At 45.5% G+C, this 17,176-nt stretch overlaps 1 protein-coding gene across 4 annotated transcripts in view; it reads left to right on the top strand.

Moving 5' to 3' along the window:
* The window catches only part of ush2a (Usher syndrome 2A (autosomal recessive, mild)), a 1,354,742-nt gene that overhangs the window by 1,076,394 nt on the left and 261,172 nt on the right, over positions 1 to 17,176 (top strand). For all 4 annotated transcript variants that reach the window (XM_038811752.1, XM_038811743.1, XM_038811716.1 and 1 more), the window contains 2 exons: positions 1,563 to 1,773; positions 7,758 to 7,955. In XM_038811752.1, the coding sequence (XP_038667680.1) occupies positions 1,563 to 1,773; positions 7,758 to 7,955 (409 nt within the window). The remainder of the gene's footprint in view (positions 1 to 1,562; positions 1,774 to 7,757; positions 7,956 to 17,176) is intronic.

Raw genomic sequence — 17,176 nt, 5'->3', positions numbered from 1 at the left:
CACCCAGTGTCCTGCAAAATAGAATCATTTTTAAACAAACATGACCATTGCCGTCAAACATATTCTAACCCCAGGCTTTTAACCCTTAAATTGCCCAATATTTGGAATTCAATATTTCTCCAGTTTTCAGTCATCACAATAGACTCTTCGGGCGGGATTCTCCATTTAGGGGACTAAGTCCCCACGCTCGCCGAGAAACGGATGAGAATCACTCCAGACATTTTCCTTGAATTTTCCATCTTCCAGGGGGCTAGCAGGACCCTGCCTTGCGTCTCGCAGCTCTGGCTGCTGGTGGGGCCCTGCTGTACAGACATGGCGGAGCCACACTGCGGGCCAACGCAGAGGAAGATAGGTCGCTTCCAGATCGCGATGGCCCAACGATCGGTGGCCCACCAATTGGTGGCCCCAAATCGCGGCCTTGCCCGCCGTCTAGGCCCTCTCCGGTGTACGATCCCCACGCTCCCCCCACCATGACGCCCACATCAGCCGTGACTCCAGGTTCCTGGTGGGTGAATCCACATTAGAACCACGCCGGCCCGGAGCGCGGAGAATCGGCGGGGGGCCTTTTGCAACGGCCCCCGACCGGCACTGCGCCGATCGCGAGCGTGTGCACGAATGACAGCGATTCTCCAGTCGCCGGAGAATCACGTTCCGGCATGGGAGCTTATTTTGGGTAATTCTCCGCCCCTGGGCCAAGCGAGATTTCGACGCGGAGTGTCGGAGAATCCCGCCCTTCATCTTTATTCAGTTTTGATGAAGATTTCTACCTGAGATGCTAGTTTCCTTTTTCACCTGCTATCTCACTTCAAATCATTCCTGTTCAAGAATAGAATGAAGACATATAACAGAACATGGACAGGAAACATAATTATACTCAGAATATGAAACAAAACACACTCCAAGTTAATGTTTCTACTGTTTCAAAATTACAGAAACAGATTATATTAGTCCTGTAAATACTACAGAATGGAATCCAGCCAGTCCTGGTTGTTTGGGAGCCACTGTGGAAGGCCTAGATTTCAAAGATAACTTGGATGGGAAAGGACAGTGTTCTGCAAAACTAAACATTAATTTTAAAAGCCCAGCATCAAGATATTAGTCTGAATCCTTTGCATTCAAACTTGGTGTTGTACAATCAGCGTCAAGAGGCCCAGCATTAATGGCATTCAACAGGCAGCTCACTTTGATGCACTTCTATCCTTCTTGACTCCACAGTGCGGGGTTTCTAAAGAAGACTCCTGGCCTGCTCATTGCCAATGAAACTCTTAATGGTGTCCAACAGAACCCACCAGCTCTTGGAAAAGGACCCCATATTTTCAAAACCTAGAAAAGTTAGGCACAGGCCACACATACCGCCATGAAATTAGTGTGCAGGCTGCTGATCTGCACTCGTACATTAGTTCTGTTATCAGTATTTGAAACTTTTTAATTCTTACCCTGTGCATGTACTCTAAAACATCAAAGATTTTGGGAAATTGCATTCTCCTATTTTTATATCTATGTTATTGCTGCCCTACTGTGAGACCATCATAATGACAAATTTAACATTTCTATCCCAACAGAGAGACTGTGGCACAAGTGCTGAATGTTCACTGTCCCAAAGAGCTGGAGGATATTGCAACGGGTGTGATTTCAACATCAGTGCTCATATTTGTACTTGGTCAGAACAAGTGGATGTTCCGACTTCAGTGAACAAAGAATTAAGTGAAAAGCTTTGCTTTTTGCCAGAGGAGATCATTAGCACAGTGGGTCCCCGCAGCTATACATTCACAGGTATCTAAAACAAAAACTATTATTTATTTCTTGTGAACTGTTTTCAATTAATACACTGGGAATTTGGGCTGGATTCTCCAGTGCCCCAGCTGCACGTTTCCCGGCAGCGGGAGGCGGTATTCCATTAGCTGTTGGCATAATTATCTTCTCACGCCATTTGTCAATGGGATTTCCTATTGAAACTACCCCACGCTGCTGGGAAATCCCTAGGCCAAGCGGGGATGCACTGCCGGCAGGACCAAAGAATCCCTCTGCCAGCGAATGGCAGGATAATTCCGGCTCTTATCTTCATTTTACTCTCTGCGTTATTCCTGTATTCCAGAAAACAATAGACCTCTAAGTCTTAAGGACTTATTACGCATAAAGGCAATCAGGTTTCCAGTTTACTAGAAGTTACGAAAGTATTGCAACTGAACATGCCTTCCGGTGCTTGCATGTCTTGCAATGTTTATTAATGTGCCTTAATGTAAAGCTTAATGTAAGTCGGGCTGCTCTGTGGAGAGTGCTAATATGGCATGTTAATACGTAAGGAATCAATGCATATCTCAAGCATCTGCAACATGGAATTCAAAAAAAGTGCAGAATTCTCAGTTTGGTTCCAAAATGGTAGAATTTATTCTGACAGGATTCTAGCGTGACCTTTAAGACCATTATATACAGTCCACAACAGAACTGTTTACACTGTAAAACTCTGCAAACAATTGGGACACCATGGTAGCTTTGTCAGGCCATCGGAAATTAAATCTATGCGGTGGTAGGATTGTTTAGTGCACTGAGTTAGCACACTGTACTTTCAGCGTTGGGAATTGGGATTTACATCCAGTCCAGACAGATCTCTGTCCTTTTTTTCAGATGCTGCTGACTGTTAAGTTTGTATTTGTGTTACTTCTGTTGTAAGACTCTGGTACTGCTGTATGGCTTCTAATGAGAATCTAAGGGTACTGTTACTATTTTTAACTGAACCTACCATTGCTATTTATATTGAAGGAGGAAGACAAATGGCATTCTTTTCTTATTTACATCCACAACTGATTTTCCATTTACCTGACTTACTGCAGCAGTAGTGAGGCTAAGCCTGATCACCCAAAGGATGCATCACATGACAGCTGAACATATTCTCTCATCTCTGACCACATAATTTCAGTGTGAAACAAAAATAATCAATGCAAATAACAATTTGGAGGCTCCTTTCTGTGTAGGATTAGCAAAATTTATTAACTCAACTTGCAAACCCTTTATACCTGCTGGTGATTTAATGGCCATCTTGAATTTGCTTCTTCAGTGATGGACAAAACCGTATTATTTTGTTCCTGAAATGCTTTGGATTTATAAGGGATTTTGGGTTGGTCTTTTGTCTCCTGATAGAGTTGGAAATGGGGTTGGGAAAGTAAGAAGTTTAAGAGTTCTTGCTGTAAATTCCAATTTGCAGTACCATCCTGATCCACTGATATTTGTTTGTGGCCTACTCGCTAGTCGGGAAAGTCCTGAGCGCAAAACCCGTACATACTCCACCTGAGGTGAGTTGGAATTGTCAGAATCATAGTGCCAATTTCCTTATTCACACTATTTTTGTGCACTGGTATGGGTTTTAGAAGCTCTAAAAAAAGCCAGTTTGACAGCTTGTGACCACTGAAGAAAACTCTACTTGAAAACTCTCCTGTTATCATTTGGATTGGTGTTACTTTGAAAGAAATGGCCCTGGTGTTGGAAGTATAAAACAAATCTGAACATCTACTTCACTTCATTGACTGACAGGAAATCTGCTTTGAAATGGAAATAAACTGGGTGGCATAGTGGCACAATGGTCAGCGCTGCTGTCTCATGGCACCGAGGACTCGGTTCAATCCTGGCACTCAGTCACTGTCTGAGTGGAGTTTGCACATTCTCCCCATGTCTGCATGGGTCTCACCCCCATAACCCAAAGATGTGGATGGTAGGCGGATTGGCCACGCTAAATTGCCCCTTTATTGAAAAAAAACAATCGGGTACTTACAATTAAAAAAAATTGACATAAACACTATTTGCAGCTTTAAAAAGACCATCTGGTTTTCAGTTTCAATGAACTCCATTTTTTATATTTTCTGGGGTTTGTTGTGATGACCAGGGCTATTATGAATGCTTGGCTGTGTTTCAAATGGTCCAGAAGCACTTGACTCAGCAGGGGACTGTTCATATTTTGATTCGCAATGTTAAGAGGTTATTAAAGGATTATCAATCCTTGATGTCATAAATCGATTGATTTGTGTTGGTCTTTTTACAACAGATTGACCACTTCAGCAAATGTACATTTTTTCAAATGGCCTCTATAAGTAACAGTTTTTTTCAGTATGACGTGTCTTTGAATATGACACATAACTATATTGGGAAAAATGTATTATTTCAAGTTCATTTCAAGAATATCCTAAGGTCATGATGAGTATCAGGGGCATGGAGGGTTATGGGGATATGAGTGAACATGAGGAATGTGAGGGGCCATGGAAGCATAGGGTGGCATGGGGGATAAGATGGGGTTTGGAGGGCATATGGGGATGAGGGGTGAGAGTTCAGGCATTTTGGAGAGCTGGGCCAATATCCCTATGAACCGAGATGGATCCTTCCACCCAGCCCACCATAGCACCTGCACTTCTCCGATGTTGCTTCAGTACTTGGAAAACCCAAACCCTGACTGCCAACATCCCCAGGAGATGAAAATATGGTAGGTGTGGCCAGAGGTGACGGACTCAGTTTTCCAAACTCAGGGAATGATGCAGCTCACATTTCTCGAGCCCAAATCAAAAATACAGCCCTTCATCTATGATTGCATTCACCGACAATTATAAATTTAGGACAACACATAACTAGGAGAATGCTGGAACTAAAACATGACATAGAAAAAGCTGGGGGTGTTTGCAAAACATAGCCCTTACTTTAGAACTGAGAGTGAAGGTCATAAACGTTTGTCAGCGTTATCTCAACACCAAGATACATTTTGTCCTTGAAATATAATCCAACCTGTTTTTTCCTTTATGATATACAAATGTAATGATTGTGGACTTGCTTGTATCCTACGCAAGTCAACATTTTTTTGCAGGTATTGAATTTAGACAGATAAGCATTGACGACAGTAATCACATGATATGATTTGATTTGAGCTGATATTGTAACATGTAAGGATAAGTTCAGCATTCACACACTTCCAATGGGGAGCTTATTCAAAGCAAAGTGGATCAAAGAATTAGCGCAACAATGCCTTATCTCTGACATGTCTTATCTTCAAGGGTGGATTTCCACTGGGAGATCAGCAAAGCTGAAGTATGCCTTACACTTTGAACCTTAATGGTATCAAGTTTTACTTCATTGTCTTTATAGAGAAGCATATTATATGGTATTAAGACATCAAGCACTTTGGATAATACAGTCCAGTAGTATTAATATCAACTCCACCCGATATGTTGGTATTCATAAAAATACATATTTATTGAGATTGTTTCACTGAAATAAGGCAGTACATTCCTCAACACAAACTACTAACATAATTCAAGATGCAGTATTTCACATTGCAAAGAATGGGACTTTTATTTAACTCAATGGGAAGATAAATGTTTTTTAGCTAAAGAAAAGGCACACGCAAAGGGCTATATTTATTTTTTGACGGAACGTAATGCGCCAAGGAAAATATAACTCAAAATCAGTTGTATATATTATTATACTACTAGCCTTGATGCTTTCCAATGTACCCCTGACAGGTCTCCCAACATTGTCCCCTTTGTCAATTTCAAGTCATCTGAAGTTCTGCTGCCTGTGTCATAAACTTGCACAAGTCCCTTCCACCTCTCTTCCCAGTGCTCGCTGACCTACATTGACTCCCACACAAGCAACTATTTCATTTAAAAATTCATCTTCGTTTTCAAATCCCAACATGGGTTCACCCCTCACTTGCTCAGTCATATCCACCAGTCCCACAAACCACCAAGGTGTCTGTGCACTTATATTTCTGGTCTTTTGAGCATTCCTGATTTTAACTGCTCCACCATTGGTAGCCATGCCTTCAGTTCGCTAGGTCCTGAGCTCCGAAACACCTACTCAACATCTCTTTGCTTCTCTATCTTGTTTCCCTCTTTCAACACGCTGCTTAAAAATGATCTCTCTGACCCAGATTTTGATCATCTGACTTAATGGCCCAGATTTTCATGGATCCTGCAGCCACTGCGTACCTTCCAAAGTAGTGAGCAGGACTTGGTTCGGGAAGTCCAAATTTCACCAGTAGCAGAAAGGGCATGGTGTGATTCACACACGAGGGAAACCTCAATTCAGCAGGGCCATTTGAATTTAGTTCTGAGTTCAAAAATACACCATTTTTGCTATAGCAAAAGCCTTAACTTGCAGTGTGAGAGTTATAAATTTTTATAGTGGATGTAAATGCACTATAAGGGCGGAGGAGGTCTGGAGAACTGTCAAGCTGTGAAGTTATTTAAATCCCTGTTTAAAAATTTAAAGAAGCCTGCAATTTCTTTTTAAAACCGGAGATTTGACCCGATCTCTGGAAAGCCGATGTTGGCAGTTCTTTAAGGTCCCTTCCCGCCAGTGTGATGGCATGGGACACGCCTCTAAGATTTGTTTCATCGAGGTGCTGGACAATATGGCGAGAAAAGTCGGCTGTGCAGCACACTGCTGTTCCCGCCTGGTCCAGCACTAAGGGAACAAAATGGAATACTCAGCACATTGTGCGTGCTTAAGGTGAAGGTTGATAGGTTTCTGATTAACAATAACATTTAAAGGTTACGGGGATAGTGTGGGTAAAAAACATTGATGTTTCTGAACAGCCATGATTGTATTGAATGGCAGAGCAGGATCGACGGGCTGAATGTTCAACTCCTGTTCCGATGTTCCAAGTTAAAAATAAAATTAAAAATGCTGCACTGCAATTAAAATTTTTAAAAATAAACAGTCAATGGGGAAACAGAAGACCAGGGGCGGGATTCTCCGACCCCCCCCGCCGAGTCAGAGAATCGCCCTGGGCCGGCGTCAATCCCGCCCCCGCTGTGTCCCGAATTCTCCGCTCCCCCGAGATTCGGCGGGGACGGGAATCGCGGTGACCGGCCGGCGGGTCCCCCACGCCGGTGTGCGGACCCTCCCCCAGTGATTCTCCGGCCCGTGATTGGGGCCGAATCCCGCCGCTGACAGGCCTCTCCCGCCGGTGTGGATTAAACCACCTACCTAACCGGCGGGATTGGCGGCGCGGTCGGGCGCTGGGGTCCTGGGGGGGGGGGGGGCACGGGCCGAACTGACCCCGGGGTGGTGCCCCCACGGTGGCCTGGCCTGCGATCGGGGCCCACTGATCGGCGGCGGGCCTGTGCCGTGGGGGCACTCTTTGAGACCCCTTCCCCAGCGCATGCGCCGGTTTGACGTCAGCAGCCGCTGATGCTCAGGCGCGTGCACGGACTAAGTCCTTTCGGCCCTGCCTGGCATGGCGCCGAAGGCCATCCACGCCAGCCGGCGGATTGGGAACCACTCCGGCACGGGCCCAGCCCCTCAATGTGAGGGCTTGGCCCCTAAAGGTGCGGAGACTGCCGCACCTTTGGGGCGGCCCGATGCTGGAGTGGTTCATGCCACTCCAACACATCGGGACCCCCCGCCCCGCTGGGTAGGGGAGAATACCGGCCCAGATAAATTGAATATATTTTTTACATCGAGAATTACTTTATAACATTGAGTTAAGAATTGCCATGACAAAGCTGTTTCTAATAGTTGAGCAGCCAATGTATGCAAAATTCTGAGTTGGTCAAAGCAAAGTTTGCATCCCCATTGAAAACTGAAACACAGTAGTTGGCTTGGGGAGTTGGAATTTGCTGAAGTCATCAACAGCCTAGAGAGTAAAATATTTGTCAGTAATGCACTTAATGTTTTGCTAATTTCCTTGGAAAAGAAACATGGATGCCTGATTGATAAACGTGGATCATAAAATGTCTGACCTTAAATTTTCTTTGAACTTTTTTTCTCCACAGATACTAATTTAGATCCATATGTCACATATGAGTACAGAGTCGTTGCTTGGAATCGTTATGGATGGGGTTTCAGTAACATCAGCAGAGCTACCACTGAACAAGAAATGCCTCAGGGTGTGAATCCACCTCAGTGGAGGAAAGTGGACAACAGGACCGATATGATCTTGCTGAGCTGGAAAGCTCCATCACAACCAAATGGTATAACGATAAATAATTTAGTATAATTATTGAAACACTTTTTGATAAAGATATATCCTGCGCTAATACTGTATGTGAATTAATTAATTCTGAGCACTGCTTGAATCAAATAGACATTTAAATTATCTTCTGACCAGAGGCAGACTTACACTTTGGGGGCCCTCTGCGGGGGTCTCATGACCTGCCCCACCTCCTGGTGACATGGCACCCAACCCCAATGGCAGCAAACCCCGCCCCAATGACATTGAGCCCTGTCTCATGTCGAGCCCTGCTCACAATGACTCTGAACCCCACCCACAATGACATTGAGCCCCACCCCAAATTATGTCAATGCCCTCTTGACCCCGTCCACCCATTGCTCACACAATGCAAGGCCCAGAAAACCAAAATCACTGCTTGACAGACTGCTGCAGTGGTCTTTAACTTATGACATCAATAAGCCTGTATGAATTGATCAATTGAAATCTAATCCAAGCAAACATGAACTGGCTGATGAGCAATGGGATGGAGAAATCAGTCAATGATATGACTGCAGCTCCTGTTAGATAACTTGACGGCTCTGGAGCTGCAGGTGGACTCACTTTGGAGCGTCCGCGATGCTGAGGACGTCGTGGATAGCACGTTCGCTGAGTTGGTCACACTGCAGGTGAAAATTACTGAGTGAGATAGAAAATGGGTGACCAAAAGACAGATCAAGAGTAGGAAGGCAGTGCAGGTGTCCCCTGCGGTCACCTCCCTGCAAAACAGATATACCGTTTTGGATATTGTTGAAGGAGATTGTTCACCAGGGGAAGGCAGCAGCAGCCAGGTCCAATGCACCGTGGTTGGCTCTGCTGCCCAAGAGGGCAGGAAGAAGAATGGCAGGGCTATTGTGATCGGGGATTTAATTGGAAGGGGAATAGACAGGTGGTTCTGCAGACGCGATTGAGACTCCAGGATGGTATGTTGCCTCCCTGGTGCAAGGGTCAAGGATGTCTTGGAGCGGCTGCAGGAAATTCTGTGGGGGGGGAGGGTAAACAGCTAGCTGTCGTGGTCCATAGAGGCACCAACGATATAGGTAAAAAATGGGATGAGGTCCTCCAAGCTGAATTCAGGAGGTTAGGAGTTAAACTAAAAAGTAGGACCTCAAAGGTAGTAATCTCAGGATTGCTACCAGTGCCACGAGTGAGTCAGAGTAGGAATGCCAGGATAGATAGGATGAATGCATGGCTCGAGAGATGGTGCAAGAGGGAGGGATTCAAATTCCTGCGGCATTGAAACCGGTTCTTGGGAAGGTGGGACCAATACAAACTGGATGATCTGCACCTGGGCAGCACTGGAACCAATGTCCTAGGGGGGTGTTTGCTAGTGCTATTTGGGAGGGTTTAAACTGGTGTGGCAGGGGGATGGGAACCAATGCAGGAAATCGGAGAGGAGTAAAACAGGGAGAAAGGCAGAGAAGCCCCCTTTCAAAAATCAAAAAGGGTCAGAGTACAGGGTACAGTGACTGAGGAAAGCTCAGTGAATAGGCCCAGTAATACTGCAAGGAATAAAACGGGAAGTAAAAACAGAAATGGAAAGCGACACAACAGGTTGTTACATGAGGATATGGAAAGTTAGGAGAAAAGTTCAAAGGAAAAATAACTTAGGAGAGGTTGCTGGTGGTGTTAAATTCAAAACAGAGGTATAAAACCAACATCAGGATACTTTACCTGAATGCTCATAGTATTCGGAACAAGGTAAATGAGTCGATGGCGCAAATCATCATGAATGGCTATGATTTAGTGGCCATTATTGAAACATGGTTAAAGGATGGTCACGACTGGGAGTTAAATATCCCAGGGTATCAAACTATTCGGAAGGGCAGAATGGATGGTAAGGGGGTGTAGCTCTGTTATTTAAGGATGACATCCGGACAGTAGTAGGGATGACATCGGTGCTATGGAAGATAAGGTTGAATCCATTTGGGTGGAAATCAGGAATAGTAAGGTGAAAAGGTAACTGATAGGAATAGTCTATAGGCCACCAAATAGTAATATTGCAGTGGGGCGGGCAATAAACAAAGAAATAACTGATGCACGTAGAAATGGTACAGCAGTTATCATGGGTGAAAAGGTAACTGATAGGAATAGTCTATAGGCCACCAAATAGTAATATTGCAGTGGGGCGGGCAATAAACAAAAAAATAACTGATGCACGTAGAAATGGTACAGCAGTTATCATGGGGGATTTTGATCCACATGTCGATTGGTTTAACCAGGTTGGTCAAGGCAGCCTTGAGGAGGAGTTTATAGAATGTATCCGTGATAGTTTCCTGGAACAGTATGTAATGGAACCTACAAGGGAACAAGCGGTCCTAGATGCTGTCCTGTGTAAAGAGACAGGATTGATTAATGATCTCATGGTTAGGAATCCTCTTGGAAGGAGCGATCACAATATGGTGGAATTTAATATACAGATGGAGGGTGAGAAGATAAAATCAAACACTAGTGTTTTGTGCTTAAACAAAGGAGATTACAATGGGATGAGAGAAGAGCTGGCTAAGGTAGCCTGGGAGCAAAGACTTTATGGTGAAACTGTTGAGGAACAGTGGAGAACCTGTCAAGCGATTTTTCACAGCACTCAGCAAACGTTTGTACCAACAAAACGGAAGGATGGTAGAAGGAGGAAAAATCGGCCGTGAATATCTACGGAGATAAGGGAGAGTATCAAATTGAAGGAAAAAGCATACAAAGTGACAACGATTAGTGGGAGACTAGAGGATTGGGAAATCTTTAGGAGGCAACAGAAAGCTACAAAGAAGAATAAGAAAGATTATGAAAATAAACTTGCTCAGAATATAAAAACAGATAATAAAAGTTTCTACAAATATATAAAACAAAAGAGTGGCTAAGGTAAATATTGGTCCTTTAGAGGATGAGAAGGGATATTTAATATCGGGAGATGAATAAATGGCTGAGGAACTGAACAGTTTTTTTGGGTCGGCCTTCACAGTGGAAGACACAAATAACATGTCAGTGACTGATGGAAATGAGGCTATGACAGGTGAGGACCTTGAGACGATCGTTATCACTAAGGAGGTAGTGATGGGCAAGCTAATGGGGCTAAAGGTAGACAAGTCTCCTGGCCCCGATGGAATGCATCCCAGAGTACTAAAAGAGATGGTGAGGGAAATTGCAAGTGCACTAATGATAATTTAACAAAATTCAGGAGACTCTTGGGTGGTCCTGGTGGATTAAAAATTAGCAAACATAACACCATTGTTTAAAAAAGGAGGAAGGCAGAAAGCGGTAATTATAGGCCAGTTAACTTAACTTCGGTAGTAGGGAAGATGCTGGAATCTATCATCAAAGAAGAAATAGCGAGGCATCTGGATGGAAATTATCCCATTGGACAGACGCAGCATGGGTTCATAAAGGGCAGGTCGTGCCTCACTAATTTAGTGACATTTTTTTGAGGACATTACCAGTGCGGTAGACAAAGGGTAGCCAATGGATGTGGTATGTCTGGATTTCCAGAACGCTTTTGACAAGGTGCCACACAAAAGTTTACTGCATCAGATAAAGATGCATGGCATTAATGGTAAAGTAGTAGCATGGATAGAGGATTGGTTAATTAGTAGAAAGCAAAGGTTTATGGGTGTTTCTCTGGTTGGCAATCAATAGCTCGTGGTGTCCCTCAAGGATCAGTGTTGGGCCCACAATTGTTCACAATTTACATAGATGATTTGGAGTTGGAGACCAAGTGCAATGTGTCCAAGTTTGCAAACGACACTAAGATAAGTGGTAAAGCAAAAAGTGCAGAGGATACTGGAAGTCTGCAGAGGGATTTGTGTTGTTTAAGTGAATGGGCTAGGGTCTGGCTGATGGAATACAATGTTGACAAATGTGAGGTTATCCATTTTGGGAGGAATAACAGCAAAAGGGATTATTATTTAAATAATAAAATATTAAAACATGCTGCTGTGCAGAGGGACCTGGGTGTTCCAGTGCATGAGTCGCAAAACGTTGGTTTACAGGTGCAACAGGTGATTAAGAAGTCGAATGGAGTTTTGTCCTTCATTGCTCGAGAGATGAAGTTTAAGATTATGCTGCTACTGCATAAGGTGTTAGTGAGGCCACACCTGGAGTATTGTGTTCAGTTTTGGTCTCCTTACCTGAGAAAGGACGTACTGGTGCTAGAGGGTGTGCAGAGGAGATTCACTAGGTTAATCCCAGAGCTGAAGGGGTTGGATTACGAGGAGAGATTGAGTGGACTGGGACCGTACTCATTGGAATTTTGAAGGTTGAAGAGGGATCTTATTGAAACATATAAAATTATGAAGGGAATAGATAGGATAGATGCGGGCAGGTTGTTTCCACTGGCGGATGAAAGCACAACTAGGAGGCATAGCCTCAAAATAAGGGGAAGTAGATTTAATATGAGCTTTGGAGGAACGTCTTCACCCAAAAGGGTGTGAATCTATGGAATTTCCTGCCCAGTGAAGCAGTTGACCCTCCTTCATTAAATGTTTTCAAGATAAAGATAGATAGTTTTTTGAAGATTAAAGGAATAAAGGGTTATGGTGTTCGGGCGGGAAAGTGGAGCTGAGTCCACAAAAGATCAGCCATGATCCCATTGAATGGGGGAACAGGCTCCACGAGCCAGATGGCCTACTCCTGCTCCTAGTTCTTATGTTTTTATTAACATACAGGCCAGTTCAAGACAGAATGAGCCTGAAAAGTGCAGGAGCAAATACTCCAATGAAGTGGAATATCCAGTCTAAGTCTAATGTCAACAGCTTTGCTGGCAACTGTCTCGCAAGATTCCATTCTTCAATTGAAGAGACTTTCTGAACGGCAGTGAAGAGCGATGGGGGTGGTGGTTACTCACTGGTTATAACTATCTGCATGCGACCAGCAGCCATCTTTACAGACCAGCGTATGTTCACTCTTGAAGAACAGAATTTAAACTGGAGAACAATGTAGAGCGACAGACTTTTTAGATTTTCTTCCTTCATTAGTTGTTTGCAATCCATGACAACTTAGATGGCTTTTCATCTGCACTTTTTCTTCACAAAATCATCAGTCACACCACCATTGCTAAAAGCATGTAGGGATGTATTTTAAATTGTCAGTATTGCTGAATTTGTCAAATGTTCCCGACTCATCGTACTTCGCAGATAATTTTTCACACTTTTCAAATCAGAGAAAGACCATTCGCTGGAAACATTTGTGACAAGTATTGTTAAAAAGATTCAGAATTGTTTCCACATTTGGATAAGTTGGCTGCAAACCATCACGTACAAGTTTGTACAAATCAGCTGGTGATCTCGAAGCACAGAGATTATCATTAACAATTAAATTAATAAATTGTTTCACTTTATCTTCAAAAATATTTGTGTCCATACCCTCCCAATAGATTTCAATTAACCTCTTACGGCAGCGTTCTCATCCAAACTTTTTCGAAAAGCACACAAAATAATTCACAGTCTTCTTCAGAGATTCACTTTACTCTGCAATTGCACCATTGCTGTGTGACAAACAAGATCAACAGTCTCTATGATGATTTTCTCTTTCCCTTTTCAAGCGATTTCATTGGATGTGATTTACGGGCCGCGTCATGTCCCAATTCTGGTGAGACGTGGCCAGTAAATGCCGACAGTCATTATGCCTCATAGAATGTAACGAGATCTCGCAAAACATCGCAGTCTGGATCCTGCCCACAACAAGGAGACCCCAGCTGGGCATAGATTAGCACTTGTCTTCACAAATGGGGACCAGATGGAATGGCATTGGGGGTGTCCCCCAGATGATGATCAGCCTCTGGGCAGGTGGCACTCTGGCACTGCTGATGCCACTCAGGAATTGTGACTCTGCCAGCCTGCCACCTGGCAGTGTCACCTCGGCATCCTGGCAGTGCTAGACTGGCACTGCCAGGGTGCCCAGGTGGCACTGGAATTCTGTCAGGGGCACTGCCAGTGTTCCATCATGCTGGTAGTGCTAAGGTGCCCGGGAGGCATTTTGCCCATGCTGGGAATCAGGCCCAGGGTGCTTGTATGAAGTGGGGTTGGGTTTGAGGATCTTCCAAAAGTTGAGTTGGGACGTTTGCGAAGGGGGGGTTGCGGGGGGGGGGGGGGGGGGGTCTGGGGGTCGCATCGCTGGCTCAAGGGATTGCAAATTGCGGTGCCATTTAAAAATGGCTCCCCAATCTCTTCCTGCACTGGGCAGAGGAGATCCTCAGTGCAGGAAATGGCAACTGAGTGCTGCCTTGATGGGACGTACCAAGTGCCGGGACTGACTCCACTAATGCCACCCAAAACAGAACTTTTTTTGTTTGTCTCTTAGTTTCATCAAAAAATAACATCCTGTGATTTGTATGCTTCTCATGATCATAGGGACCTGTATTCATTGTTAATTATAGCAGCCGGCACTTGCCTGGCCGTCTTCGCACCTCCCGACTGCTGCTCAGCTCACCACTCCGCTCTCGCTCAGGTGGCTGGGCTTCAAGTCTCGTTGAAAGCTTGTGCTCCTGTCTGGCTGGCTGGCTGCTGCTGCTAACTATCTGGCTCATCCTTGCCGCCCAGTTTGGTTGCTACCCAGCCCAGCCTTCTCACTCTCGGCCCTGCCTAGCTGGCCTCTTGCTCTGGTTGAATCACCCACTCCCGTTCCTGATGGTTGCTGCTCCCCAATTCCCCGAGACACAATGCTGGTGCTTTTCTGGCCTTCTTCACATCGGTTGACTGCTGCTGTGCTCACCACTCGGTTCGTGCTCGGGTGGCCGGGCCTCAAACCTTGACAATCGTGTGTGCTCCTGGCTGGCTGTCTGGCTATTTGGCCTCTGTTATTTTTGGTTGGCCGCCCTCCTCAGCCTTGGTCTGAAGGTAAGAGTCATTTTTTTTTCCCAAAAAATATACTTTATTCATAAAATTTATCATAAACTTTACAGAACATTTCAAATTGTCTTGACTACATTTCCATCTGAGTTACATTCATTTGTCTTCAATTCAATTGGGATAACGTTACACACGTATCCTACTTTAAGTTACAGTTCTTTCTTAAATATTTACATTGCTTTGTTTCTTTCATACATTGTGGTATTGAAAAACCCGGACCGAGGGGTTTTACATTGTTACCAACCCCTCGGTGTACATTTGGTGGTAAGACCTTACACAGTGGTCTTTCCCCATTGCGCCTTGGCGGCAGCTGCCCCATGCTTGAGTGCGTCCCTCAGCACGTAGTCCTGGACCTTGGAATGTGCGAGTCTGCAACACTCGGTCGAGGACAATTCTTTGCACTGGAAGATCAGCAAGTTTCGGGCAGACCAAAGAGCGTCTTTCACCGAGTTGATGACCTTCCAACAGCAGTTGATATTTGTCCCGGTGTGTGTCCCTGGAAACAGTCCGTAGAGCACAGAGTCCTGTGTTACTGAGCTGCTCGGGATGAACCTTGACAGATACCACTGCATCTCTCTCCAGACCTTCTTTGCAAAGGCACATTCCACAAGGAGGTGGGTGACCGTCTCATCTCCCCCACAGCCACTCCGAGCGCAGAGTGCAACGGTGCTGAGCCTTCGGGTGTACATGAAGAATCTGACAGGGAGGGCCCTTCTCACAACCAGCCAAGCTAGTTCTTGGTGCTTGTTTGAAAGTTCTGGTGATGAAGCGTTCTGCCAGATGACTGTAACAGTCTGCTCAGGGAACCATCCAACGTCCTCCACATTCTCCTTTTCCCTGAGGGCCTCAAGGATATTACGTGCTGACCACTGCTTCATTGCTTTGTGGTCAAAGGTGTTTTTCTTCAAAAACTTTTCCACGAGGGACAGGTGGTACGGCACGGTCCAACTGCTTGGAGCGTTCCGCGGCAATGAGGCCAGGCCCATCCTTCGCCACACCGGGGACAGGTAGAACCTCAGTATGTAGTGACACTTGGTGTTTGCATACCCGGGGTCTACGCACAGCTTGATGCAGCTGCACACAAAGGTGGCCATCAGGATGAGGGCGGCATTGGGTACGTTCATCCCTCCTTTATCTAGAGGTTTGTACATTATGTCTCTTCAGATCCGGTCCATCTTGGATCTCCAAATGAATTTGAAGATGGCCCGGGTGACTGCTGTGGCGTAGGTCCGAGTGATGGGCCAGACCTGCGCCACGTACAGTAACACCGAGAGTACCTCACACCTGATGACCAGGGTTTTGCCCTCAATGGAGAGGGAGCATTGCTCCCACCAGCCCAGTTTCTGTCTTACCTTGGCAATGCGCTCCTCCCAGTTTTTGGTGCACGCCCCAGCCGCTCCGAACCATATCCCCAGAACCTTCAGGTAATCTGACCTGATCGTGAAGGGGAAAAAGGACCGGTCGGCCCAGTTTCCAAAGAACATGGCCTCGCTCTTGCCGCGGTTTACCTTGGCTCCTGTGGCCAGTTCAAACTGGCCGCAGGTGTCCAAGAGCTTGCGTACAGACACGGGATCCGAGCAGAAGATGGCGATGTCGTCCATGTACAGGGAGGCCTGGACTTGCACGCCTCCGCTGCCTGGGATCGTCACTCCTTTTATACCCGGATCCTTCCTGATGGACTCGGCAAAAGGTTCTTTGCAGCATACAAACAGGGCCGAGGAGAGAGGGCAGCCCTGCCTGACTCCAGATTTGATCAGGAACTTTTCTGATTCCCACCCATTGATTGAGACTGCGCTATAGATGTTTGTGTAGAGCAGTTTGATCCAATTGCGAATTCCCTCCCCAAACCCCATTTTGGAGAGCACATCCATCATGTAGGTGTGCGATATTCTGTCAAAAGCCTTCTCCTGATCAAGGCTGATGAGGCAGGTGTCCACCCTCCTGTCCTGCACGTAGGCGATCATATCGCTGAGTAGCGCGAGGCTGTCAGAGATCTTCCTGCCGGGTACAGCACAGGTCTGGTCAGGGTGGATCACCGACTCCAGAGCAGACTTGACCCGATTGGCGATGACTTTGGCTAAGATTTTGTAATCCACATTTAACAGTGAAATGGGTCGACAATTTCAAATTTCTTCCCTTTCCCCCTTCTGCTTAAGAGTCATGCCACTGCTCCCTTCGCACTTCCACCTCACCTTGCTGAAGACTTTTCAGACTTGCACCGAAACGTTAGGTTGGCGACCTCACCTTTGCCTCAGGCTGCCTGCCAGACCGAATGACAGAAACCTGGCTGCTGCTTTGCACCTTTACTCAATGAAAGTTCAGAAACTTCATACCAATTCAGGAGCTCTGTGTCTGAACTATCCGAAGA

The sequence above is a fragment of the Scyliorhinus canicula genome, chromosome 1 (assembly GCF_902713615.1).
Source record: "Scyliorhinus canicula chromosome 1, sScyCan1.1, whole genome shotgun sequence".
NCBI classification, from domain to species: domain Eukaryota; kingdom Metazoa; phylum Chordata; class Chondrichthyes; order Carcharhiniformes; family Scyliorhinidae; genus Scyliorhinus; species Scyliorhinus canicula.
This window is presented reverse-complemented; position numbering and strand designations above follow the sequence as displayed.